Below are 27,330 nucleotides of genomic sequence, written 5' to 3' on the forward strand. Positions count from 1 at the left end.
TGGAGGGCATTATGCTAAGTGAAATAAACCAGACAGAGAAAGACAAATACTGCATGGTATCACTTATATGTGAAATCCAAAAAAAAGTAGAACTCATAGAAACAAAGTGTAGAACAGTCATCACCAGGGAAAGGGTTCCCTTTCCATAGGGAAAGGTTCATAAAAGTTTGGTAAACTTTCATATAGGTTTTTATAAAACCTATAAAATGTCTGAGGATCTAATGTAAAACGTAGTGACTATAGTTAACACTGTATTGTATAATTGAAATTTGCTAAGAAAGTAGAATGTAAATGTTCACACCAAAAAAAAAATAAATAAACATGTGAGATGATGAATGTGTTGATTAACTCAGGGGCATCCTTTCACAATGTGTATATATATCAACTCATGTTATACAGTTTCAACATCTTACGATTATACGTCAAAACTGAAAAAATGGGATAAAATACAACAAAACACTATGGGTAAAAACTTAAAACTGCAAAACCCTTACCTAGTGATTCAATTCCATTCTTAAAACATACTTTCTCAATTGTAATCATTTTCTTCTGAATTTGTTTTTCTGTTTAAAGAATCAGTGAGTTGAAATGAGACAGAGTCTTGCTTTCTTTTTCTCTTTGCATTTAGGGTACAACTTTAAAAAGTTCTGGGAAAAATGGTAGAGAGACAAATATGACCCCCTAACAAAACACAAGTGATAGATACCTCCTAGGTCCTCTTGAAGTTTTAGTGAAATTCACAAAAAAATGGGAAACAAAAGATAGCCTTTGCACATACAGAGCTAGAATTTCTTTAAATTCCAAGGCTTTTAATTTAAGCAATGGAATAACAGAAATTTAATGAAAGATGAGAATATCACAGTCAGTCAGATGACTGACTACCTTAAGTTTTCCTGGAAGCTGTAGTCTTCAGGAAAAACACATATTTCCCCTTACGTAGAAAAAGGTGAAAATGTTTATCTTGGTGTAAAACATATTACAGTGAGAGATGATTTAAAAACTTTCTTCAGTACCTTAAAAACAATTTCATTTCTTGACACCACATCTGACACCACAAATATCATTTCTATGTTTTTGTGACATAATTAACTAGCTAGTGATTATACTCTGGCATTTTAAAGGAATACATTTCTGAAACATTTAATTAAGAACTAGATGCCACCTTATTTCCAATTTGATTTTATACTATGTTGGCAATTCATGATACATTCATAATCATAAAGAAACATTGTGAAAACATATACAAATACAATATGTCCTCGTGGTGGTATAGAAAAAATATATTCTGCTTCAACATCCAGAGAAAGGATTTTTATTTGCAAGATATACAAACCTACAACCATGATTTCCACAGAACAAATACTACCAGTACACTTACCAGGGTAATTCTAACAGTTTATATGGCAACCAGAAAGCTGTATAAGGTAATGTAGTTCAGCCTTTAATCCAGAACTGTATCAATTATTCAACAAATATTTACTAAGTCAGAATGTGTTAAGAACTGTGGACAATACAAATATGTTTAAGTCGTGGCCCCTGTCTTAAAATGCTTAAAATGTAAGTGGGAAGACAAGAAATATAGACATAAAATCAGCAGTATGGTGCAGCCAGCTCATGTCTGGAATTTGGCCAACTTATTGTTAAACTCTGCCATGATTAAAATAAGCTCACAAATCAATTATATTGAAAGCAAAGGCAGTAAATACTCAAAACTCATTACTTCTTATATATTTACTACATTTTACTATTACCTATGTTCTTGAGGGTTTTATGTCCTGAAGAACACAGTGCTATATAATGGTGTGCAACTCTGTATCTTTTCCTAACTCCACGTTAAGAGATGTCCCTTTGCTGGTTTGAAATCAGCCATGAGAGAAATATTTGTACCATGGAAAACAGCAAATGTTGTAAAGCAATGGCACACTACCATCTCTACTTTCCTGTCCCCAGCTCAATGAATGTTAAACATTTATCAGCACACTACTACTTAGGATAATTTGTATTGCAAAGAAGAGCAAGTTAAAGGCCAGTTGACTGGTTTAGGATTATAGACATAATAGGAGTTCAGAAAGGGAAGTGCTAAATAATGGTCCTCCAGCAAGCCCATAGAGATAAGAACCAGAAGTCTTATATAGGAGACTATGTAAAGTAACTTGCCAGTGATTTCATTACACAAGAAAGTTTAAAGCAAACACAATAAACGTGCCTAGGTGGCTTTTGGATGAATGAAGTGGCTTTTTTTTCCTTCTTAAAGACTGTCTTTACATTGGTATGTTTAGTTGCCTATTGTCAATCTAATATTACAAAATAGAAATCAAAAATTGATCTGCACAATATTGACAGGCGCTACGTTCCAGTATCCTTCTCTCAGACCTCCACGTCTCACCATATCAGCTTTTGAACACTCCAACTCGCACTATACCGACTCAGTGATGTTGCTGAGGTCTCTGATACCTTTATCTCTCAGTAGATTGAATTTTATCAGCCCTTTCCTTGACTTTCTTCCCTTCCTACCTGACTGGATCCCAAGTTAATCATCTGAGTTTGTATCTCACCAGCATTCTTCCTTGATTTATACTCCTATCTGTCCAACATATCGATCAGCAAAATCCCAACCCTTTTGCTCAGCAGAGCCCTTAGCCCAGTCTCCCAATCCTTTTACATACCTTTGATTAACCCCCTCTTATTCCTCTCAGTGACTATTCCAAACTTCAACTCCTTTCACCCTCCACCGATGTCCTGTCCTTCCATATGATCAAAACAAAAAACAAAACAAAAAAAACCCTGTGGCCTCAGGAGTAATTCCCCAACACCCCAGATCTTTTCAGAATTTTCTCTATCCACACCCAGCCTTAAGTCTTTTCTTTTTGTTTTAGAGGTTGGTAACACACCTTCCATTGGTGACCCTGCACTTAACTTCTTCTCCAGGATCTTGCTACCTCAGTTTCTCCCACTCTCTCATTTTCAACTTAAAATGCTCAAGTCTCTTGTGATCTGAATAATGCTTTTCTTGACCTTTAGTGTCCTTTGATCTATCATACTACACCTCTTCTGGAAAGAGTACTCTACATTCACTATCCCCACTATCTTGACATTACTCATTCCCTCTAAAATCCTGTCTCATATAGCCTCCCGGCTACTACTCTACGGAAAAGACTCTCAAATTGGCCAATGATGTCTACATTGTCAGACCAAAGGAAATTAAACTTGGAGCATTCAGCATTTCTGATCTCACCCATCCTAAAACTCTATTCTCTTGGCTTTTGGGAAGCCAGAGTTTTCTCCCGGTATCTTACTGTCTGACCTTTTCCCTTGTGATTCCTCTTTTTGTGTCTGCTCTTTTTGCGGTGGTATTCTCCAGAGTTTTGTCCTTAGCCAACCTTAATTGTCACTTTCTACTCAATTCTTGGGTTATGTTCCTCTTCTCCAACATATTAATACCTGTATACTAATGAAAACCCAAGCTATCTTGAATGTTGGACTTACGTATACCTACTCACTATGTCCACCTGGATATCTCATAGCCCCTTAAATTTCACTTCACTTCCCCCACTTTTTAATCTATGCCCTTTATAGAATTTAAAATTTTTCTTTGTGGCACCATGATGCATCAAATCATCTAGGCAGAAATTTAGCAACCCCACATGACTCCTTTTTCCCTCAACCCCTAAAAATCGTCAGTCACCAATTTGTCTATATTGCCTTAAAACTTCTTGTTGAATTTATTTTATATCTGTATCTCTATTGTCCTAGGCTCTTCTCTCCAACTACCCTCTTGTCCCAATACTCTCCCAAACTATTCTTGTAAGGATGATATCCAACCATCTCAATGTCCTTCACATTTCTCCATCACCTGCCACAGCACTCCCATTATCTGGTTCCTGTTAACCTCTCCACTTCATCCACTTCACTGCTCTTTACTACCTTGTTCCTAGGTTCCTGTTATCCTGTTACTCTGAACTTCTTGCTGATCTCTGGATACTGCATGTTGGGACTTTGTACATGTTCAGTGCCTGAAATACTCTCTCCACTCTTCCTCTTAGTTCTTCTACCTCAACCTCCATAATCCTGTGGGATTTTTTTCTTTTTTTGAGAAGAGGGAAGTTTTTTATTTTTAAAATTGTTTCCAGTTTTTTGAGATATAACTGACCCCGTAAATCCTTTAAGGATCAAGTGATACCAACTCTAGGAAATTTTCCTGACCTCTCCCAGCAACCTCTTCCCCAGCTGCGTTAGGTACCCTTTTCATGCTTCAGTCTTTGTACTTATTGCATTTTAATTATGTTTAAGGATGTGTCTTTCCAAGACACTAAGCTTGTTGAGTTTTTTTGTATTCAACAATCTCTTTCTGATAGTCCTATAATTTGAACAAAACTACATAGATGACTCCAGAAGAAGCTCTAGAGCAGGAGGCTGAATATTCACTTTTTTTTTTTTTTTTAGCAAATACTTATTGGTTAGTTACTTTGTTTAAAGCACTGTATTACATGTTGGAAATTTAAAGATGCATAAGACTAGGTCTTTGCTCTCATGTCTAATGAGGGAGAAAGGAAATAGATTCCCAGAGAGGGTGATAAGTGTTATGATATCGATTTAAGAGAGTTGTATGGGAGCAGAAGAGAGTTCTCAGAGCATCTTAAGGTAGGATAGGGGTGTGGATAAAAATTGAGGTAAGCTTCCTGAAAAGGAATGTCATGCATACTGAGTTTTGAAGAACTGGTAAGAGTTAGCCAGGTAAAGCAGTTGCAGGAGAGTAGAGTTGATAAATAGTCACATTAAAGAAATGACATTTATAAAGGCACAGAAGTGAAGAAGAAGATGGTGAATTCTAGAAACTGTAAGTGGTTCAATATGATTGGAACAGAGAGAAAGAGTTGGGAAAGATGAGACTGGATAAGCAAAACATGAAGAGACCTGCATACCATGATAAAAAGTTGGAATTTTAACCTGACGGCTACAGGAAGCCATTGAATACTTTAGAAAGAAAAGTGATAAAATTCGTGTTTTTGACAGATTACCCTAGCAGCAAAGTGGGGAATGGATTGGGGAAAGGCAAGTTGAAAAGAGGAGACCAATTGGGAAGATATGGCAATAGTTTAGAAAAGAAACGATGGGGGTTTGAACTGAACCAGTGAAAGTAAGGATGGAAAGAGAACAGATTCTCATATAATTTACAAGAACTGGTGACCTACTGGATGAGAGAAATAAAGGAAAGAGAGGAATCTAAGGTTCATTTTTTCATTCTCAACAATATTTAATGTATGCCTATTATAGATCAAAAACTGTTCCAAGAAGTGATATAATGGTATACAAAAAAGACTAACTCTCTCCTCTCCTGGAGTCATATTCTAGTGGGAGAGCAAATAATCAAATGAATAATACAGACTTAGGTGAGTAGGTGATGGAGATGAAGGAGCATTATGGGATAAAGAGTGATGGGAGGCAGTAATCTTGACAGGATCGTCACGAGAGACTGCTCTGAGGAGATAACATGTGATCAGAGATCTGAGTGAGGTGAAGAGCAAATCATCCAAAGATCTAGAAGAAAAGCATTAGAGCAGCAGACACCAGGCTCAGTTTGGGGGAACTATATACGTGGCTGTGCTTTTCACTATGAGAGAATATAAATAAAGGAATACATTTGCAAGGGAATTCTAGATCACGCCTGCCTCTTATTCATTGTCCAAGAGTCTTGAGCATGTTTTTTTAACTTATTTGAACCTCAATAACCTCATTTATAAATAGGAATAATACTAACTTTCTTAGCTCATGGGATTTTTGTGCTACTCAAATAAGCTGAAATGGGTGAAGGTGCTTTGAAAACTAAAACCCCTTAACAACGGAAAGTATTATTATTTGCTTATAGATATTTAAGGTCTTTTGTGGAGACTGGATTTTTAAAGAACACTGATTTCTGCATGCTGCCAAAATCTATGATAATAATAAATACTCTAACACTGCAAGAAAGAAAAGGCACAAGTTTTCCTTTGAGAACAATTTGTATGGGCCAATATTCCCTTTTCCAAGTATTAGGATCTGTCAATCAGGTGGTGAATGCTTGTATTAGGTCTTAATGAAATGTTAATAGGTACCTTCTTTTTGTCAGCAAAAACATGCCCTTCAACTGACATGATTCTAGGAAGATATAATTCCCTTTTTTTTTCCAGTGACGTATCCTCAAGAGCAGAATTGAGTTAGTCACACTCTTATTCCTTTTTATTTATTTATTAACATCTTTACTGGAGTATAATTGCTTTACAATGGTGTGTTAGTTTCTGCTTTATAACAAGGCGAATCAGCTATACATATGTATCCCCATAACTCTTCCCTCTTGTGTCTCCCTCCCTCCCACCCTCCCTATCCCACCCTTCTTGGTGGTCACAAAGCACCAAGCTATCTCCCTGTGCTATGTGGCTGCTTCACACTAGCTACTGGTTTTACATTTGGTAGTGTATATATGTCTATGCCAATCTCTCACTTTGTCCCAGCTTACCCTTCCCCCTCCCTGTGTCTTCAAGTCTATTCTCTAGTAGGTCTTTATTCCCGTCCTGCCCCTAGGTTCTTCATGACCATTTATTTTCGATTCCATATATATGTGTTAGCATACGGTATTTGTTTTTCTCTTTCTGACTTACTTCACTCTGTATGACAAACTCTAGGTCCATCTACCTCACTACAAATAACTCAGTTTCGTTTCTTTTTATGGCTGAGTAATATTCCATTGTACATACGTGCCACATCTTCTTTATCTATTCATCTGTTGATGGACACTTAGATTGCTTCCATGTCCTGGCTATTGTAAATAGAGCTGCAACAAACATTGTGATACATGGCTCTTTTTGAATTACGGTTTTCTCAGAGTATATGCCCAGTAGTGGGATTGCTGGGTCGTATGGTAGTTGTATTTTTAGTATTTTAAGGAACCTCCATACTGTTCTCCATAGTGGCTGTATCAATTTACACTCCCACCAACAGTGCAAGAGTGTTCCCTTTTCTCCACACCCTCTCCAGCATTTATTGTTTCTAGATTTTTTGATGATGGCCATTCTGACTGGTGTGAGGTGATACCTCATTGTAGTTTCGGTTTACATTTCTCTAATGATTAATGATGTTGAGCCTTTGTTCATGTGTTTGTTGGCAATCTGTATATCTTCTTTGGAGAAATGTCTATTTAGGTCTTCTGCCCATTTTTGGATTGGGTTGTTTGTTTTTTTGATATTGAGCTGCATGAGCTGCTTGTAAATTTTGGAGATTAATCGTTTGTCAGTTGCTTCATTTGCAAATATTTTCTCCCATTCTGTGGGTTGTCTTTCCATCTTGGTTACAGTTTCCTTTGCTGTGCAAAAGCTTTTAAGTTTCATTAGGTCCTATTTGTTTCTTTTTGTTTTTATTTCCATTTCTCTAGGAGGTGGGTCAAAAAGGATCTTGCTGTGATTTACGTCATAGAGTGTTCTGCCTATGTTTTCCTCTAAGAGTTTGATAGTGTCTGGCCTTACATTTAGGTGTTTAATCCATTTTGAGTTTATTTTTGTGTATGGTGTTAGGGAGTGTTCTAATTTCATTCTTTTATATGTAGCTGTCCAGTTTTCCCAGCACTACTTATTGAAGAGGCTATCTTTTCTCCATTGTATATTCTTGCCTCCTTTATCAAAAATAAGGTGACCATATATGCATGGGTTTATCTCTGGGCTTTCTATTCTGTTCCATTGATCTATAGTTCTCTTTTTGTGCCAGTATCATACTGTCTTGATTACTGTAGCTTTGTAGTATAGTCTGAAGTCAGGGAGCCTGATTCCTTCAGCTCCATTTTTCTTTTTATCCTTGTATCCCATTCCATTTTTACTTATGTGCAAACAGACACACACACACACACACACAGAGATGCAACCATTCTTTGGGTTGGGTTTAATAAATCTTTTTATTTATATGTTTTGTTCAAAATGAATGTTAGTATGTATTTTTTATTTATGTAATATTATTGTAGGGAATTTAAATTCCTCCTCTCTACAGTGTTCTGTAGATTTGGTACTTTGTAGCTGTAAACACTTAAATTATCTAGAAGGTTTTCTTTTTCATACTTGCCAGTACTTTCTGGTCTTAGGTCTGAAGAGCATCTATTTTGCAATAGGCAGGAGTTTGTCTTTAAGCTCAATTCCAAGCTTCCTAGTATTCACCATATCTCCTGGAATTTGGCCCAAGAGGGTCAGGAAACTGTGAGACAAAAATATACAAACTCAGCAAATAATGATCATTGATCTATTCTGTCAAATTCTGGCTGACTTTTCATCTACTTCCTTGGGTCACTCTCCTAAATCTAGAAGCTAAAGAGATTTCTCAAGTGATACAGTGTAATCATGTTTTCCAGAACTGTCAGTGCCATTGAAGAGTCATTTCAATAGAGAGTCAAGTCCACTCCATCCCTAGATTCATCATATTCTTATCTCTGCAATTTCTTATGATAAGTCTTAAGCTGAGACAGATGAAACTGCATTTATACTAATTCATAATTGGCCAGTTGTTAAAATGGAAGCCAGTACAGCTCCCAGAAAGGCAGGAAAAAACTCCTCTCAAAAAAAATTTTCCATTTAAGAAATGATTATCATTCTGGTCATAATTTTGTATGGTAATTTCACAAATGTACCAGCAGGAAAATGAACATATGCTATTAATATTGCCATGTAAAGAATATTGGCCTATTGCAAGACATAAGTTGAACCATTAACCCTTTAATAGCTTGGCAATTCCAAGAGATGAGCAATTAACTACTTAGCATTACTCTTTATTAGTTACCCAGCTTGGAGGCAGATTGTAATATTAGAAAGTATGTAGTGGTTCTCAGTAGGGTTGCTATGGAGCCAGTCAGAACTGGTTTCTGTCTGGCACTCAAGGCTTTGTGACCATTGAACACGTTACCATTAGCTCTACTTAGTCTCAGTTTTTCCATCTTTAAATGGGAATGAATATACCTACCTCGTAGTGTTATAAGGTATGTAAAAATTAACCTAATTTACTCAGGTAAGGTGCCTAGCTTAATGCATGGTATATATAGTTAGTGCTCAATAAATGTAAAAGTTCCCCTTTTTGTTTCCTTAATAAAGATACTGAAATACATCAGACAATGAATTTTAATACTGAGATCAGGTGGAGTTACTGTAGACCTGTACTGGTTTGTGCTTTGTGTTCCCACTTCTATAGTAAGGGTCAGAAAATGGCATGTCCCATGTTCAGCGGGCCATCTGCTTTTGTAGCATCTGCAAACTAAGAATAAGTTTTACATTTTTAAATCGTTGAAAAAATCAAAGAAGAGTAATATTTCATGACCCATGAAAATTATATGAAATTCAAATTTCATTGCTCATGAAGTTATATGGGAACACAGCCATGCTCACTTGTTTACGTGTTATTTACAGCTGTTTTTGTGCTACAGTGGCAGAGAGTAAATAAGAAAGTGTAAAATATTTATTATCCGGATCCTTAAAGAAAAAGTTTACCATACTCTGATCTGAAGTTTTCTATTGCACCTTCTCTTGTTCTTTGGGAATGGGTACAATATGGATTAATCACAGGCAGTAACCCAGAGTGAGGACCGCTATCTAAAAAAAATACCTTTACTTGAGGCACGCAAATTTTCTGCCTTACATCATTAAGGAGGAAATAAAAATGACTTCTTCTTTGTCCCCTGCATTCCTCCCATCTACCCCCACCCCAAGGGAAGATAAGAGAGGATACAAGCTTGCTCAATGGCCCTTCACCTTTAGCAATTACATGATCCCCCGGAATGCTTTCCTGTCTGAGCATCGTATTACATTCAGTGAATAACCCTAATTATGTAACGTTCCATCTGATTACCCTGCTTCCTTCTCCAGATCAGAGCTCACAAATTTGTGTAACATTAGCAAGGAAACTAAGGTGAAGTATGCTATGATTCAGGCAAGGTCTTTTGATAGTATAGTGTTTGGATTTTTTTTTTTTTTCATTTTGAAGAAATTATTAGAAAATGTTTCTCCTTCAAAAGTACTATTATCTCAGGGAAAATTTCAGAGGGAACTTCCCAGAATCAATATATTTCTATTCTGTGTGACTCTGAAAACTGGTACAGTACTGTCAACCAGTGGTATTTTTCCCTGAAGGGTATTCAAACATATTTATTGGGAGCCTTCTGTGTTCAAAGGCGCATGGTATCTACATTTTATTTTGTTATGGAATGGACAATATGGGCCAACATTGTACATAAGACTATGAGTCTAGTGCTATCTTGGTGTGGTCACTGTTTAGAGGTGGGTCCCCCTGAGGCATCCTAGACAAGAGGGTGGTCCCCCCCAACTCCTGGCCTACCACCCCATCCCTGAGGAGGGACCATGGTGTGGAGGACCTGAGCTCAAGTCCAAACACCAAACCAGATATCTCACTGCACTGTAAGATGTTGAGTGAAAACTCTCTTCATTCTTCAGATGTAAAATGCTGTGGAAATACTAGTTAATATTATCATAACTTTCTCAGAGAACACTCTGGTATGTACCAGTTAGAGTAAATTACACCTAGTTACAGAATAAGAAAGCAACCTGTTTAAAACTATGCAGTTGAATATGTATATAAAATATCTGTGAAAAGCAGCTCATCTTTTAAGTTTTTTCCCAGTTGACATCAATTATATGAATTTTTTTGAATTTTGATTTTTTTTGAATCAATTTTGAATTTTTTTGAATCAATTATATGAATTTTGAATTTTTTTGAATCAATTATATGAATTAGTTGCAACTGGCTTTATTGAAAGACACAGTTCATCCATTTCTGGTCCATTTAATTATGTGGGCCAGGAAAATAGATTAATTTTATCTAATGGGCAGGTATTTTAAAAAAACAAAAAAATTTTAATGGGAAGTATGTATGATCCCCATTTTACATGCTGAGACATTGATGTAAAAATGTTTGATAGATCCATAATCAACTAACAGGGCATTAAATGTTTCTTTTCCTGCTATCTTAGAATTTCAGCTAAAGTTCCATTTAAAGAAAGATATACTAAACCATCCTCACAGAATTATTAGAAGGTAGTCAGACCAGTCCCATGACTCTTATCAGTCACCCACAACAATGAAGAAACAACAAACAATTCTAAAATAGTTGAAAAGGAGGATGCAGTTACCTAGCTGTGGAACTATGGGCAATGCTGAGGCATTTGGTCTGCCATCCCCAGGGTGAGAGTGGAGGTGATAGAGAGTTTTCCGCACCTCAGACCGCTGGAGGAGAGCTCCAGGAGAGCCAAAAAAGCAGGGAAATACATCTGGCTCCCCAGGGGCTACTTGCTGAGGCCCCAAAGGACACAGGCTCACCTTAGGCAAGTTTGACAGGTGACATATGCACATTATGACCACTACTTGCTTCCCCATGGGGAATTCTGAAGGCTGCAGGCTGGACCATATTATGACATGCGGCCCTGAGCACTTTTGCCTTCATGTGTCCCTCCCACCATAACGCTCTCAATATTGCACGTTATTTTTGATATAATTTTAAAGACTTCAACTTTTTTAATGTTTTAGGCTCTAAAAATTTTAGTTTTTCTGATATGAGAAAAAATTAAAACACTTCTCTTGACCCTAAACTTAAATTTTTTCCTTTGATTTTAAGAACAATTAGAACATTTCTGTGGGCCCCCAAAATTACTGTGGGCCCTCAGCTCTGCCCCTGCTGTGCCTAATGCACACATTCCTACCTGGCAGGAGGGACTCAAGACAATAGGGTGGGGCTGCATTCAGGTTGACACTGTCCTGCATGACTAGCCTGTGTGAATTTCCTGTGGGCCACAGTCAGTGGTTTAGCAGGAATTTCCCTTTCTAATGGAAACTGGTCCAGGAAGACTTGCTGCTGGGGCACGATGATGTACTAAGAGACTGTGTTTGGAGACAAGGGTAGAAGAAAATAATGACTTCCCAGTTTATACCTAATCAAGTTCAGTTCATTCAGTCAACCAGAAAAACATGTCATTGGCAAAAGTGTAAATAAGTCACCAGAGATAAGTAGAAACTACTTCTTATCTGGAAAGTTTAAACATTTTCAAAATTCTAAATTCTGACTTTAGATTTATGTTACTGAATTAGGGCTGCTTTTCATGAACTGTAAATAAGTAATTTGAATAAATTAGGACTACAGTTTACCTTTGCATTAGCTAGTCAGAAAAATTACTACTATAAACTAGATATAATTTTTTTGGAAGAAAAAATCTTTTAAAATATCTTAGAGGTATCTTTTTACATAGAAGTAGTATAATCTATTCCTGTTTATTTAGTAAACTTCCCACTTAGGACTTAACAACTGATACTTTGTTTTACTTTTGAACTTTAAAACAAAAAGAGCTATTTTTTTCTCCTCTAAATGATCATTCTCACTTATCAAAATTGGAAATTTTGTCTAAACTATTGCTATTTTATCATCGTGTATGTTTTTTAAAATATAGGAGCTGTCTCATTCAGAGGTTGCAAACTGGTAGTCTCACGAGCTAAATGCAACCTGCAAATGGTGTTTTGTTTGGTAGCATTTACAGTCATTTATTTGGTTTTGTTAACTGACTCTGGGCCTTGGCTCCCACTTTCCACAGGACATGCACTCTCCGTGCACTCCCTGTAGTTTCCTAGCCAGCCCACTTCGCTCATATAGTTTACCTGCCTGGCTCCTGTACACATCTTAACTAATGAACACTCTCACCTCTGCTATCACAGTTCACTGATATTTCCTCTAGGCCAGTGCTGGACATTCAGTTTGTACTCAGTAAATTTTGTTGAGGCCCTACTGAGTGCCCCCCAAAATTCTTTCACAGGCCTTGTTGTCATTGGGGAATTTCTCTCTCTTGGTTACTTCCCTTTCAGAGTATACTTTTAGCTCACTATGCCCTCTCCCCACCTCCTTTGCCAACTGCAGACATTATTTAATACAGAAATCTAATGCTTTAATAATCTTAGGTAAGACAGGAACAATTTTCAAACATACTATCCCGAACATTTCCAATATGGAAAGTCTATAGTCAACAACCTTCAATGAATCCATAAATTCAGATCTATTTCTCCCACAACCCTCTAGCTGCTCTAATTTCACTTCTTCCCCCACACGGGGGGAGCTACACTACTGATTAGAAAGTACAATGAGTCATTGGAGTCTTTGTTCATATACTTTCCCCTGCCCCAATCCAGGGGCCACTGGTAACGGTTATGCAGGTTGTGTGCTGCATAGTGCTGGCCACCACCTACATAAGCTATGCAGTGGCCTGCTGGACTCCTACCCAGCCACATCCACACAGAAAGCATAAAATCAAAGATTTTAAGTAGTAGAAGCTATTTAAGCTATATCCAAATCCTTGGTCTCATAAGTGGGGAAATTGTAGTTCAGCAAAATTAAGTGACGCTTCTAATGTCATATATTTAGCAACAGAATGTGACCAAAATCTAGGCCTCCTGACCTCAACCCTGGGTGCATTCTAAGTCCACTTCACCAGTTTGCCCTGTCAAGCTCCATCCATTTTATGGCAGGTCCCTACAGAAGTCTGCCCTTCCCACTACCTCCTCCTACTGGGGCTCCTGTTAAAAAAAAAAAAATCAGAAAGAGCTCTCATATTCTTTCTTGAAACTATCAGGAACCAACTCAAAAGCAGGGTGCATATACCCCAGAGGGAATGCAAGATGAGCAATCAGAAAGTGGGTAGAAATTCCCTTTCTTTTACATTTTTATCACATTTTTATTGCTGTTTGTTTATAATATACATACTATATTAATTGTGTAATATATGTATATAATTTACAAGTAAATGTTATAGGCATATATGTGAGAAAACATTTTGGAAAAAAATTTAATATGAATTTCTGAACCCCTTGAAGATTCCGATTTACTAAGTTAGGGATAGGATCAGGAATTTATATTTTAGCATCCAAAGTGATTCTGATTCCGAGTTTAGGAACCACTGCTCTAAGGTCATGAGAATTCCTGACCTAAGTAAAGAGGTTAATGAAGTTAACCTCTAAGTTAAGAGGTTGATGAAGTTGGATGTAGGGTTCTAAGAAATACTCTTTACCTTAGGTTTAAGGAAGAATAAAAAGTAACATAATTGGAAAAACTACACGTGATCCATGGTTCCCAGTAAGAGCCTCTTATGTAAATTCCTGAATTTAGTTGAGCAAATTTTTTCTTCATAATTTTTCTGACATTAAACAAAGTTGTTTCAGCCAAATCTTATATCTGCATCTTCCCAAAGACTGCAATTCAGACTTCATTTACATGCTCTCTCATTGACTTTGTGATTGTGTTCTGAGAAATCTACAGCTTGTGTTTAATTCACATCCATTTCTTTTATAACCTAAATCCACGTTGGGCCCTTATAATGAAAATTTATTCTCACCTGAAGTTTAGGGTGATAATTGCAATCCAAGATGCTTCTGGGTATTGCCCCTTAGGTTTATTATCTCAAAGATAACCCCAAAATATAAGCTACATAGAAGTTATGCTTTATGAGGCCCAGTTTTTGTAAAGAGCCACATTTGAAGAAGTGTAGTCTAGTGGGCAAAAAGAATTAAAAAGAAACTGCAATATAATTTAAAATTACAAATACATGTACCCCTTGACTTGCAATACCACTTCTAAGAACTTGTCTTTTAGAAATACATACATATGACATGGCACTTTTATAAGAAAGTTGCAGTATTATTTGTAATCACAAAAAATTTGAGACAGCTTGATGTCCCTCAGAAATTAAGTGATGATTTAGTCTTATAAAGGAATACTCTATGACAATTAGAAAAAAGAATGAGAAAGTTTTTTACCTACTGATTTGGAAAGATCGTCAAGATATATTATTAAGTGAAAAAACCAAGGAACAGAATAGTATATATTACCATTTTATTTATGAAAAAAGAAAAGAAAAGGAAACATACAAGGCAAGAGGAGACTAAGGTCAGGTGCTTTATGCCTAAGGGAAAATAACATGGTACTAGACTAGAAAATAACACAAAAGACTTTATTTATTTGGTGGGGGCAGGAGGGTGGAGTCCAGGAAAGGCCTTTCTGAGAAAGTGGTATTTAAGCTGACACTTACAGGGGGGTGTCTGTTAGTGTGGCTAGGATCCGGGGAAAGAAAATCTTTGGCCTGTGCAGAAGCTCTTGAGGAGAAAGAGAGTTCAGTGAGGCCAGAAAGGAAGCTAAAGAGACCACATGGCTGGATCCAGGGGAAGAGGAGGGCATGGAGTGAGCCTGAAAAGGTGACAAGGACCATCCAGCACCATATGGGCCTGGTGGGCCAGGTGAAGGAACCTGGTGTTTCTTAGAGTATCAGGAGTCCACTGGAGAAAAGTGATGTGATCCAACTCATGTTTTAGAAAGATCACTTTGGCTGCAACTTGACAACAGGATTTGGAGTGTGATTGGGGAAAGAGAATGGAAAATAGTAGAAGCTGAGAGATTAGCAGTTTATTGCAGTAGTTCCAGTGAGAGGGGATAGAGAGTTGAACCAAGACATTGTGGCAGAAATGGGAAGAAGTGGTCAGATTTCATGTCTATTTAGGAGGTAAAATCAACAAGACTTGACAGCAAGTTGGATGTGGGTAGTGAGTGAGGGGGAAGTATCCAAATACATTCCTGCCATTCTGTACTACACTCATTTAGCTGAGCAATATACTTTCTGGCTTAAGACGTGATATATCTCTGCCCAGCCTTAACATCAGCACAACCGCAACTCCAGGGTGGAGGAAAGGATTTCTTTTTAAACAGAAACAATGCAAATGCTGCATTAATATCATATTATGGAGTAAGTAGATTCTGTGGGTCAGTAAGAATTTAATCTTTGCTTATAATATTTTCTGTGGGTAAATGGATTCATAACAACTTAGAAGTGAGCCTCTTGAACACAATCTATTTATAAGTTGGAATTAGCTTTATAAGGAAAAATATACAAGCTTTATATCTAATTTGTGTTTTGCAGGCCTGTCAGAGAGTTTTCCATGCCAAGAGGAGCAAACACTTTTTGTTACAGTAGAAAAGCAAATGTGATTGTCACGGGAGGTAAGAGGGCATTTCATGTTACACAGAGATTTTCTACTTTGCAAACAGTGCTCTCCTTAATTAACACAGTTATAGAGTTTCATACAGTTATCGCATTTTACTGCTAGAGAAAACTTTTAGAGAATGTTAAAGTTTGTATAAAGTCAAATCTGTCATTCTTTTTCTTTGTGGCTTTTTGATTTGGTGGCACACTTAGAAAGGCCTTCCCCAGCCTGTGAATGTGTGAAACAAATTCTCCCATATTTACTATAATTTTTTGTTTGTTGTATATTTTACTTTTAAATATTTAATCTCTCTAGAACTTGTTTCAATGTGTAAGAGCATGAATTCCTAGCCTGGGGCCCATGTGTGGGCTTTAAGGGAGTCCTACAGCCCCTGCGGCTGAATGCTTGTGTATCTATGTGCATTTTTCTGGAAAGAAAGTCCAAAATTTTATCAAATCCTCAAAGGAGTCCCTGACAAAAAGGTAAAGAGCCAATGGTTTAGCATTAACAGAGAAGAGGACCAGGGATAGAGTGTTGAAAAATACCAACATTTAAGGGCTAAGATTATCTGCTGAGAGTAGGAGGAAAGATGACAAACATAAGAAACTTGAGGGGAAAGGTGATGGACTGAAATATTCTTCCGGCCTCAGACTCCTTATCTATCCTACTGAGGTTCTAAGACTGTGATGGCTTTCAGCCTGGGCTCTGTAGTCAGACTGCCTAGGAACAAATCCTGGCTCTCTTCCTGGCAAGCTGTATGGCCTTGGATAGGTTATTTAATTCCTGTATGCTTCAATCTCACCTGCAAAATGGAGCTGATAATAATACCTACTCGTAATAGTATTATAAGAATAAAGTACTTACACAGGAAGGGTCTTGCACGTAATAAGTCTTCAATCCAAATTTGCTAATACTGATGCTAACAATAACAAAAAACCACACCTACTTCATATGGTAGTGTTTAAGATTAATTGAGGTAAGGTATGCCTGGCACATAGTAGGTTATCAATAATTATTAATTCAATTCATTTACAACAGTTAGGCACAATCACTTTGATCAACTTATACAGGTTTTGTTGGAATAAATTGAAATCTTCAGTTCATTAGGAGGCTGTTACAGAAGTCATGAGTGAGATGGTGAGGGTCTGAGTTATTGTAGGTGCTCTAGAAAAAGAAAAGCAAGAGTCAGTCTCTAAGACATGGAAAAATAAATTATTCATAAGACCTGGGGACAGAATGATATTGGGGATTAATAAAAGGGAGCAGCCAGCTGCAAGTTTGTAAGGAGGGAAACATAGAAGAATAGCAGTTACATTGATAATTACATAGAAATTGAGAAGAGGGTGCTTATATGGAGAAAGAATGCAAACAAAATTTCAATTTTGAACTTAAATACTTAAATATCAAGTGTCAATTAGACATCTGAGAGGATATTCCTACTGGTGATGGGAAAAGATCTGGCTGGAGATAGGAGCTGTTAAGGACTCCGTAGGCTACCTGTGTGTTGGAGAAGATGAGCTCCCAGAGGCTCCTCAAGGAGATCAGGGTCACCTTAAAGGAAACAAGGGACATGTAGACTTGAAAGATGTAAATGAGCAAAACAGAAACCCAAACAAATAAACATCAAGAAAATGGCCTATACTGGAGATCTGAACTTTAAAAGAGAAAAAAGATTTTAAAAAAGAAGAAGAAAGCCCTGCCATCAAAAACATCAACAAATATACCATTTGGTAAATGCTTAGAGTACACATATTCACTAAAGGAGGCGAGATGTTAGATGAATAAGTGCTATTGGCCCCCTTCCATGTAAGATTTCTTCAAATTTCTTCTCCCAAAACGCACACAGCAGGAAATATTTGGTTTCCTACAAAGAGTATCCTGCCTCAGCCTTGAGGTACACATAATGATAGCTGCACTTTCACTTCATGACAGGGTAATCTCCTTTGAGGACACGAAGTTAATTTTTTTTCAAGTACACTGTGCATTTAAAGTTTATACTTAAATCTGTCCTCAGCTTTGGGTCTGCCACAACACTTACTTAAAATTAGATTGTGGTTCAAATCTTATTTTTAAAAATTTTGTTGTAGTCTACTGGAAAGCAAAACTAATGAAAACAGTGAACTAGAAGATAGAAGAACTGGGTTTAGTCATGCCTGGCCACTAACCAACTGTATGATTTTCAACAATCACTTAATCTCTGCCTGGTGCTCATTTTCCTTATCTGGTAAAATGAAGAAGTTGGACTACATAAATTTTAAGATTCTTTTGAACGTAATACTCTGATACTATTGTTTTAAAAACTTCCTGTTCATGGGAGATAAACTAAATTGTCCTTTTGAAAAATTGGAGCCGAGTTTTCCAATTAGATGTTATTCAATATATAACCACAGCTTCGTGTATTCAGAAAAACAAAGCATTAACTGGTCACAAACCTACATTTCAGTTAAAGACATCAAGAAAAGAAAGAAAGGTGTCTGGATAAGAACCTGAAAAGCAATATGTGGGAGTCACGGCTTAGACTGGGGGCAAGTTTCCTGACACTCAATACTGATGATTCTAAGCACACACAGGAATCCAACTCTTTAAGCTGTACTAATTAAGGCTATCATGTAGAGAGCTCCATAATGAGATCTATAACACATAAGGGAACAGAAGAAATACTAAAATCAGATGTTTTCAATAAAAGAAGTAGAATGCTTGTATCATAATTTCCTGATCCCCCATTGCCCTTTCCTGACTATCTTGGCTCATTACTTGCTTGGTCCTGGCCGGAAGTCAGAAGGAGGGAGTAGGTGAGGGAAGGAGAGTATATTGGTGGTGAGAGAGTAAGCAGCAAAATTGCCTGAGAATCAGATTGCAGTGGATGCTGCATTCACCGCAGCTTGTCTTCAGTTAGATAAAAGCAATGACTTCCATCCTGCTTCAACCTGAGCCCTGCACACAAAGCCTTTGAAAAAGTAGTACTTAAATACATGGCTACAGTGAGATTTGATTTCTAAAATCTGATTGTTCTGAAAGATGTGCTGTCACATTAATCTTAACCAATTCCTTTGGACAACCTTCGTTCCCACACAAAAGAATGCAAAACATAAGAATGGACCAGGGCTTCCCTGGTGGCTCAGTGGTTAAGAATCCGCCTGCCAATGGAGGGGACATGTGTTCAAGCCCTGGTCCAGGAAGATCCCATAGGCTGCGGAGCACCTAAGCCCGTGCACCGCAACTACTGAGCCTGTGCTCTAGAGCCTGCGAGGCATAACTACTGAGCCTGCATGCCACAACTACTGAAGCTCATGTGCCTAGAGACTGTGCTCTGCAACAAGAGAAGCCACCACAATGAGAAGCCTGCACACTGCACCGAAGAGTAGCCCCCACTCACCACAACCAGAGAAAAGCCCGTGAGCAGCAACGAAGACCCAACGTAGCCAAAAATAAAATAAATTTTAAAAAATAAATTAATTAATTTTATTTAAAAAAGAGAAAAGGAACGGACCAACTTTTGTATACTTTGTAGTCTTAAGTATTTTAATCAGTTCTGGAAAAAAAAATGTGTTTGGTAATGTTTTGGGACTCAAACCACTTCAGTGCTTATGGATTAAAACATTTGACTCTCACTAACCTCAGTGTTAATTATTATAAGATCCCCATTTCAGCTTTGAAAACCTGCTAATTATAGTGTTTCTAGCACTCTTCCAAAGGCAAGAAAACATTTAGCAGTATGACTGACAAGCAGCTAATTCTTTTCACCATGTGTAATTTATTGAATTGCCGCAGTTATGGAGCCTCTGTTAGTAGAAAATGGAAATCCTCAATAACTGAAAACACATTTTTCTCAGGAGAATACTCTTGTTGATTGCTCCATGTGCAGTATGTAGCAGCTGATGACTCAAAATATACTCTAAAAGCAGATTTGCTAAACATAGTTGAATGTGTTAAATGTGCAGGGACGTTTGATGAGCTTGAAAAAACAGAAGTTCTTGCAGAAGGAAAAAAAAAAAGCCAAACCAGGACAAGGTATTTCCTGAGCATTATTTTGTTGCACATCAAGAATTTTTTACCCAATAGTTGTCTCTACTGGCCATTTTAAGAATTAACCTCCTAATTTGGAAGGTGTAGTATATAAAAACAATTATCTGCCATCCCAACTATCTTGGGAACTCTGCATGCATTTGTTCATGTTTCATTCAACAAACATTTATTACACAGCTGCTCTGGACTAGACATGGTAAACCTCATAAAGATCAGGTTGAATTTCTAATATTCAAGGATTCAAAATCTAAAGTACAAATAAGGCATGTTTATAGATAGCTATAAATTGGAGCATGAGACAGCTGATTAATAATAATAATAATGCAGTTGAAATACTGTATGCATTTAGAGGTTAGTATTGTGTCCCTCTGTACTTCCTGGGTCCAAAAAGTAGCCACACAGACTATATAAGGATTTCATTACTATCAATGAAAAGCAAGCAGAGCTGGAAGACCTCTGGTAGTAGATAATAGAGAACCTCTGGAAGATTGAGTTTCCTTCACAATGCATATTGAACAAAGTTCTTAGTTTAAAGGCCTGGACATTTCTCAGGTGGCAATCATCTATTGAATCCTTCTGCATGTAATAGACAAGTCATAGATTTTCTTCAGGGAATAGTGGTCTTATCCTTCAGGAGTGACAGTGCCCATTTCAGCAGTTACCCTAACATTATCTAGGATGATTTATGGGCCTGAGGCTTAGGGTTCTGAACATATCTGAGAAACGTGACACTTCTTAGCCATAGACAGTGAAAAGCAAATCAGGCAAGATACTGCATTATTGGAATTACTCAGTTTTAATCATGTAACTGATAACCAATTTTACTGGGTCTAAAACAGTACTTTGTTTTATATCTGCTAATTGAATTGTTTGACTGTATCTTTTACCCATGATCTATTATAATTTTGATATTAAAAACTAAAACTTAATAAAAATTTTATTATCATATATGTTTATACACACACATCTAGTTATATCATAAAAACTGACAGCTATTCACCAAACCTATATTATCTCTTACTGGATATACAGCTAGACCACATTTCCCAGACTAGAAAGTGCATTCAATATAGCATCCTGCAATTTCTTGATAAAAATACATTTTAAAACAGTGATTTTTGTATTTGGGCAACATTTATAATATATTTTTATTTGTGTATATTTTATGTGTGATAGTGATTTTTTTTGTTGTTGAGAAAAAGTATTTTCTGAAAATAATTCAAAGTATTTAAATATAAATGGGAAAATGTTATTCTTTTTTCCCCGTTGCGGAGCACAGGCTCCGGACGCGCAGGCTCAGTGGCCATGGCTCACGGGCCCAGCCCCTCCGCGGCATGTGGGATCCTCCCGGACCAGGGTAAGAACCCGTGTCTCCTGCATTGGCAGGCAGACTCTCAACCACTGCGCCACCAGGGAAGCCTGAAAAATGTTATTCTTAACTCTGAAAATAAAAAGTTTATTCGTGGGACTTCCCTGGCCATCAAGTGTTTAACACTCCTCACTACGATTGCAGGGGGAGCAGGTTCGATCCCTGGTTGGGGAACTAAGATCCTGCATGCTGCATGGTGCGGCCAAAAAGAATAAAGAAGTCTATTTGTAAGAGAGAAAAAGAAGTTAACAGTGACAACCTATAGGGTGTGGAACTAGGGATTATAAGGGAAAAGAGGACATTTTTACAATAATAATATCCTTCCATATTGTTTAAATCTTTCACTATGTACCTATATGATTTTAACAATTAATAAAATTTTATCTATGCCATGATAGTAATTGCATATAAATTTTGTATGCTCATGAGTATGTGCTAGAAGGGAAGATGGAAAAACAAAAACAGCTGATTTGTTATAATGGTAAAGATTATGTGCAATTTTTCACTTCTTTTGATTCCTTTTATTATTATAATGCTTGCATAATTTTAAAATGTAGAAACAAAAGAACAGCTGTCTTAAGTACTTTTGGGAAGTAAATAAAGTATAAATAATACATTAATGCATGAATGAGTAGGAAAGTGTTAAATCAAGAAAAGAACTCATAGAATATTTATGAGAATTCACATTTATATATGTAAATACAATTATTAAAAAACAGTCTTGACAAGAAGAAGCAGATCCAAAACAAGGCTAGACTCTTAGCAAGTCAATCATAGACAACATCCTGGAAGAAACAGACTGTGATTTGATATTAGAAGAAAAATAAGGATATGATTAAGGGTGAGAGAAACTCTTTAAACTGTGACCACCTGCAACTCTGAGAAAATAAATAATCTTCATGTGTCCTTCTTTCAGGAGATGATAAAGTGCTCCGGTTGTGGCACCCCAATATCAGCACCAAGCCAGTGGGGAAACTTGTGGGGCACATGTTCAGTATCACCGAGATTGTAACAAATGAGACAGACCAACATGTCATCAGCCTATCTTCTGCAAAGGTAACAAAAAGAAAACAACAAAAATGAAACAGAACAATTCTTTCCCTTAAAATCAACTATTGGAAAACCTAGAATACATACAATTTTTGACTGAAACGGCTGATAGTCACTGAGAAAAATATTGTGAATTTGGATAAGGAAATGATAAGTCACTGTGCTCTGTTTCTATTGATTTCAGCATAAGAAAGAACATATTTAAAGACAAGAATAAAAGGAATACAACATTAGAAAGAGAGCCTATCCTCAATAGTAAAACACAATATAGCCCTCCCATGATCATTAAAGACAGAAAAAATAAGGATTTCTAGACATAGATAACAAACTTATGGTTACGAAAGGGGAAAGGGAGTGGGGGAGGGATAAATTAGGAGTTTGGGATTAGCAGATACAAACTACTATATATAAACTAGATAAACAACAAGGTCCTACTGTATAGCACAGGGAACTATATTCAATATCCTGTAATAAACCATAATGAAAAAGAATATGAAAAACAATATATAATGTATAACTGAATCACTTTGTTGTACACCAGAAACTAACACAACATTGTAAATCAACTCTACTTCAATTTTTAAAAAAGCAAAGAAGGAACAAAGACAGATTTCTGTTGTTATTGCTATGACTACACAGTGTTTTAAATGTTCTAAATAATGTTATAAAAAAAGAAAAATGACTTACAACTATTAAAAATGAGGAGACTGCATATTTGCAAATAATGTGATTGCTGGAAAAATTCAAAAAGTTTTAGAGCATATAAATTTGGTAAAGTGGCTGGTTATATTGATAGTAGCAATTTATAAAAATAAATTTCTGTGTAAGAGCAGAAACAGAAAACAATGGTCAAAGGGGTAGTAGCATTCACAAGAGCAAAAATGTATGCAATGCCTAGAAATAATCTTAACAAGCAATATTCACTATTAATATTGTTAACTATGAAGTTATTCTGAGGTACTTTTATTTAAGAACATGAATGTAGGGACTTTCTAAATGGGAGTATTATACTGTAAAAGATACTCTCCATCAAATTAAGCTATACACTTAATGTTATTCAGGATTATTTGGACATTAGTTTGCCAAATTTAATGTAAAAGTGTTGACATAAAAGAATATCCTAGAAACTTTGGAAGATATGATTACAAGATGACACTTTCCCTATCAGATATTAAAAATTATAGTAAAGCCTCAATAAATAGAACAGCAGTCAATGCATCAGTAGACACATCTATGAAACAAAAGAGAAAATTCACACATGAGTGTGAATGGGAATTTCGTATATGATAAAAGTAGCATTTTAAATCTGTGAGCAAAGGATTGTTTGTTCATTAAATGTTGGGAAAACTGATTAACTATATTAGGAAAAAATAAGTAATCAGATCATCATTTCACAATTAACAACAAAATGCATTCCATACGGATTAAAGATTTTAAATGTAAAATATAAAACCTTGGTAGTCCTAAAATTTTCCAGAAAAAAACACAGGTGAATATTCATGTAGCCATCAGGTAATTCCTAGGCATAACACCTATGGCTGAACAAAAAAAATAAATGTGACTATATAAACATTCAAACTGTAAATTATTATAATAGCTATCATTTATCAAATGCTTACTAAGAGGCACACACTGTGCTCATTATTTTACATCACAACTTACTTGATGCTAATAACAACCCTGTAATTATCTCAATTTTGCACATGTAAAGGAAAATGACATCTAAATAACTTGCATTAAATAAGTGTAGCCGGGCTTCCCTGGTGGCGCAGTGGTTGAAAGTCCGCCTGCTGATGCAGGGGACACGGGCTCGTGCCCCGGTCCGAGAAGATCCCACATGCCGCGGAGCGACTGGGCCCGTGAGCCATGGCCGCTGAGCCTGCGCGTCCGGAGCCTGTGCTCTGCAACGGGAGAGGCCACACCCGTGAGAGGCCCGCGTACCGCAAAAAAAAAAAAAAAAAAAGTGTAGCCAATCCTGTATCTGTCCTGAGCCCAGACAGCCTTCTTTTACCCATAAAAAAGGATAAAGAAAGACAGCAGAATGGGGAAAAATGCAACAAAAATGACATAAACGGGAATAATATTCTTAAACAAACAAAAAATGTTAACAAATCAGTAGGAAAAAAGGAGGAGGGAAGAGGGAGATGGCAAAGAATACAGACGTGTTCACATAGTACTATTGGGGGTAAAGCTGGCAAAAATCCGTGGGCTAATAAAATAAATTTTTATTCTAATAAAATAACCAGGGGCTTCCCTGGTGGTGCAGTGGTTGAGAGTCCCCCTGCCGATGCAGGGGACACAGGTTCGTGCCCCGATCCGGGAAGATCCCACTATGCCACGGAGCGGCTGGGCCCGTGAGCCATGGCCGCTGAGCCTTCGCGTCCGGAGCCTGTGCTCCGCAACGGGAGAAGCCACAGCAGTGAGAGGCCTGCGTACCGCAAAAAAAAAAAAAAAAAATCATCATCATCAAAGTGCCCAGAGATCTATGTTAAAGGATATTCATTGTGCTATTGCTTATATTGGTTTAAAAAATAAAAAGGAAGGGAAATATTAGGGAGTGAGAAATTCAGTGTCTAAAAATAAGGCTTTTATCAGTAATTTATTTATTTTCCCTCAGTTTTACTGAAATATAATTGACGTATAACACTGTATGAGATTAAGGTGTATGGCATAATGATCTGACTTACATACATCATGAAATGATTACCACAATAGGTTCAGTGAATGCTCATTATCTCGAGACTGTCGTACTAAGTGAAGTAAGTCAGTCAGAGAAAGACAAATATCATATGATATTGCTTATATGTGAAACCTAAAAAAATGATACAAATGAACTTATTTACAAAACAGAATGGAGTCACAGATGTAGAAAACAAACTTACGGTCACCAGTGGTGGAGCGGGGGGAGGAGGGATAAATTGGGAGATTGGGATTGACATACACACACTACTATATATGAAACAGATAACTTGTAAATGACCTACTGTATAGCACAGGGAACTCTACTTAATACTCTGTAATGGCCTATATGGGAAAAGAATCTAAAAAAGAGTGGATATGTGTATAGCTGATTCACTTTTTAAAAAAGGTGGAAAACCCTAAAATAAAGTCTTTTAAACAGGAAGAAATCTTTTTTAACTCTTAAGTTCATAAAGATATCCTCCTCTAAAATTTTCTAAAAATTATAGTTTCTTTTTAATATTTAGGGGCATGTGTCTGTATGTGTGTGTGTGTGTGTGTGTGTCTATATGCTAGCTCCTCCACATCTGCAACCATCTTTCACATAGCCCCTTGGGCCCCAGTCTAGAAATAGGTCTAGTCCCTGAGCCAGAGGTTGCCTTGGTTTAGTTTCTGGTCAGAAGGCAGCGTCCCTCCCTTTCACTGATCTTACAACTTTCATAAACTATGCCTCCAGATGAAAATAGAGCACAGCCTATTGCTTCTCAGTCTCCTTTTCCTGAACTGGGAGACCTGCTCTGGGTGCTGCCATGGAGTAGTGATAGTGCTTTTGGTCCTGTCTGCCCTGCAGGAGCTGCTCCCCTGATGCCACTGTCTGTTCCAAACAAGTGCCCAGGCTCTGGCTGGAGCCCACTCACTGCTTTGTATGCCTCTCTTAGTTGGATCTGTAGAGATTATATATCTTGCTTTGAAGCCTTGCTATTTCTTTTTCCTCTCTCTTTTTATATTTTCTCTACTATTTCTCTGTGTTTGGAGAAGAAATGGCAGAGTGAGGCATAAATTTATTGCAGTATTCTGACCTGAACTCTAACTCTTTAATTCTCTTTATGACAGATTTAAAGAAAGAGTAACAGTTAGCTAGATAGAGAGGAAATAGTAGATGATAGGAAGAGTATGTGTGAATGCACATAGACAATAAAGAGAAAGATGTTTTGGAAATTGGAAGCAGTTTGGTATGACAGTAACTAAGACAGCCTATGGGGAGAGGGCAGCAGAAAAACCTAGAGGAGAGACGCAGCAGAATGAGTCTTTGTGCCTTCTGCCAGCCCAATAATCACCACTTCCCTAAAAACCCACAAAAGACCTAAAGAACTGAAGAAAAGAGAAATATGATAAAGAAAATAGAATCACTCCATAGAGTGATTTGAAACATCACTGGTTTCAAAACATGTTCACACCAATTCATTGAGGTGGAGAGTACTGGTGTTTCATGTCCATTCTAGAAACAAGAAAACCGAGGCTTAAGGAATTTAAATGATGGGCTAGAACTGAAACCCAAAACCTCTTTTGCTTCACCCCTTGTTCTTTCCTCCAACCACAATTCTGAGCATATACAGGTACAGTAAAAAGACTGCCAACCATGAAGTATCTCAGCCAAAACTATAGAATCAAAAATAGTTACGGACTTCCCTGGTGGTGCAGTGGTTAACAATCTGCCTGCCAATGCAGGGAACACAGGTTCGAGCCCTGGTCTGGGAAGATCCCATATGCCATGGAGCAATTAAGCCTGTCCGCCACAACTACTGAGCCTGTGCTCTAGAGCTCGCGAGCCACAACTACTGGGCCCGTGAGCTGCAACTACTGAAGCCTGCACACCTAGAGCCCATGCTCCACAACAAGTGAAGCCACCGCACCGCAATGAAGAGTAGCCCCCGCTCACCGCAGCTAGGGAAAGCCCATGCACAGCAACAAAGACCCAATGCAGCCATAAGTAAATAAAACAATTAGAACAGAGATAAATTTCTTTGGCTCTCCTTGATTCCACTTTTAGATTTTTCCCCTACTTGTCTCTCTGAACCTAATTCATAAATAGACCCTGAACTTAAGTTTATAAAGAGTCCATTACACTTGCTTACTCTGTGATGCAAACACTGATAAATTTCAATGTTCTAGCTAATCCCCAAA

At 37.2% G+C, this 27,330-nt stretch overlaps 1 protein-coding gene across 1 annotated transcript in view; it reads left to right on the forward strand.

Annotated features, from left to right (window-relative positions):
- Positions 1-27,330, forward strand: part of WDR64 (WD repeat domain 64) — a 149,502-nt gene that overhangs the window by 38,054 nt on the left and 84,118 nt on the right. The window contains exons 9-10 of the mRNA XM_060010641.1: positions 15,959-16,038; positions 22,334-22,473. Of these exons, the coding sequence (XP_059866624.1) occupies positions 15,959-16,038; positions 22,334-22,473 (220 nt within the window). The remainder of the gene's footprint in view (positions 1-15,958; positions 16,039-22,333; positions 22,474-27,330) is intronic.

This window comes from Delphinus delphis, chromosome 1 (assembly GCF_949987515.2).
Source record: "Delphinus delphis chromosome 1, mDelDel1.2, whole genome shotgun sequence".
Classification (NCBI taxonomy): Eukaryota; Metazoa; Chordata; class Mammalia; order Artiodactyla; family Delphinidae; genus Delphinus; species Delphinus delphis.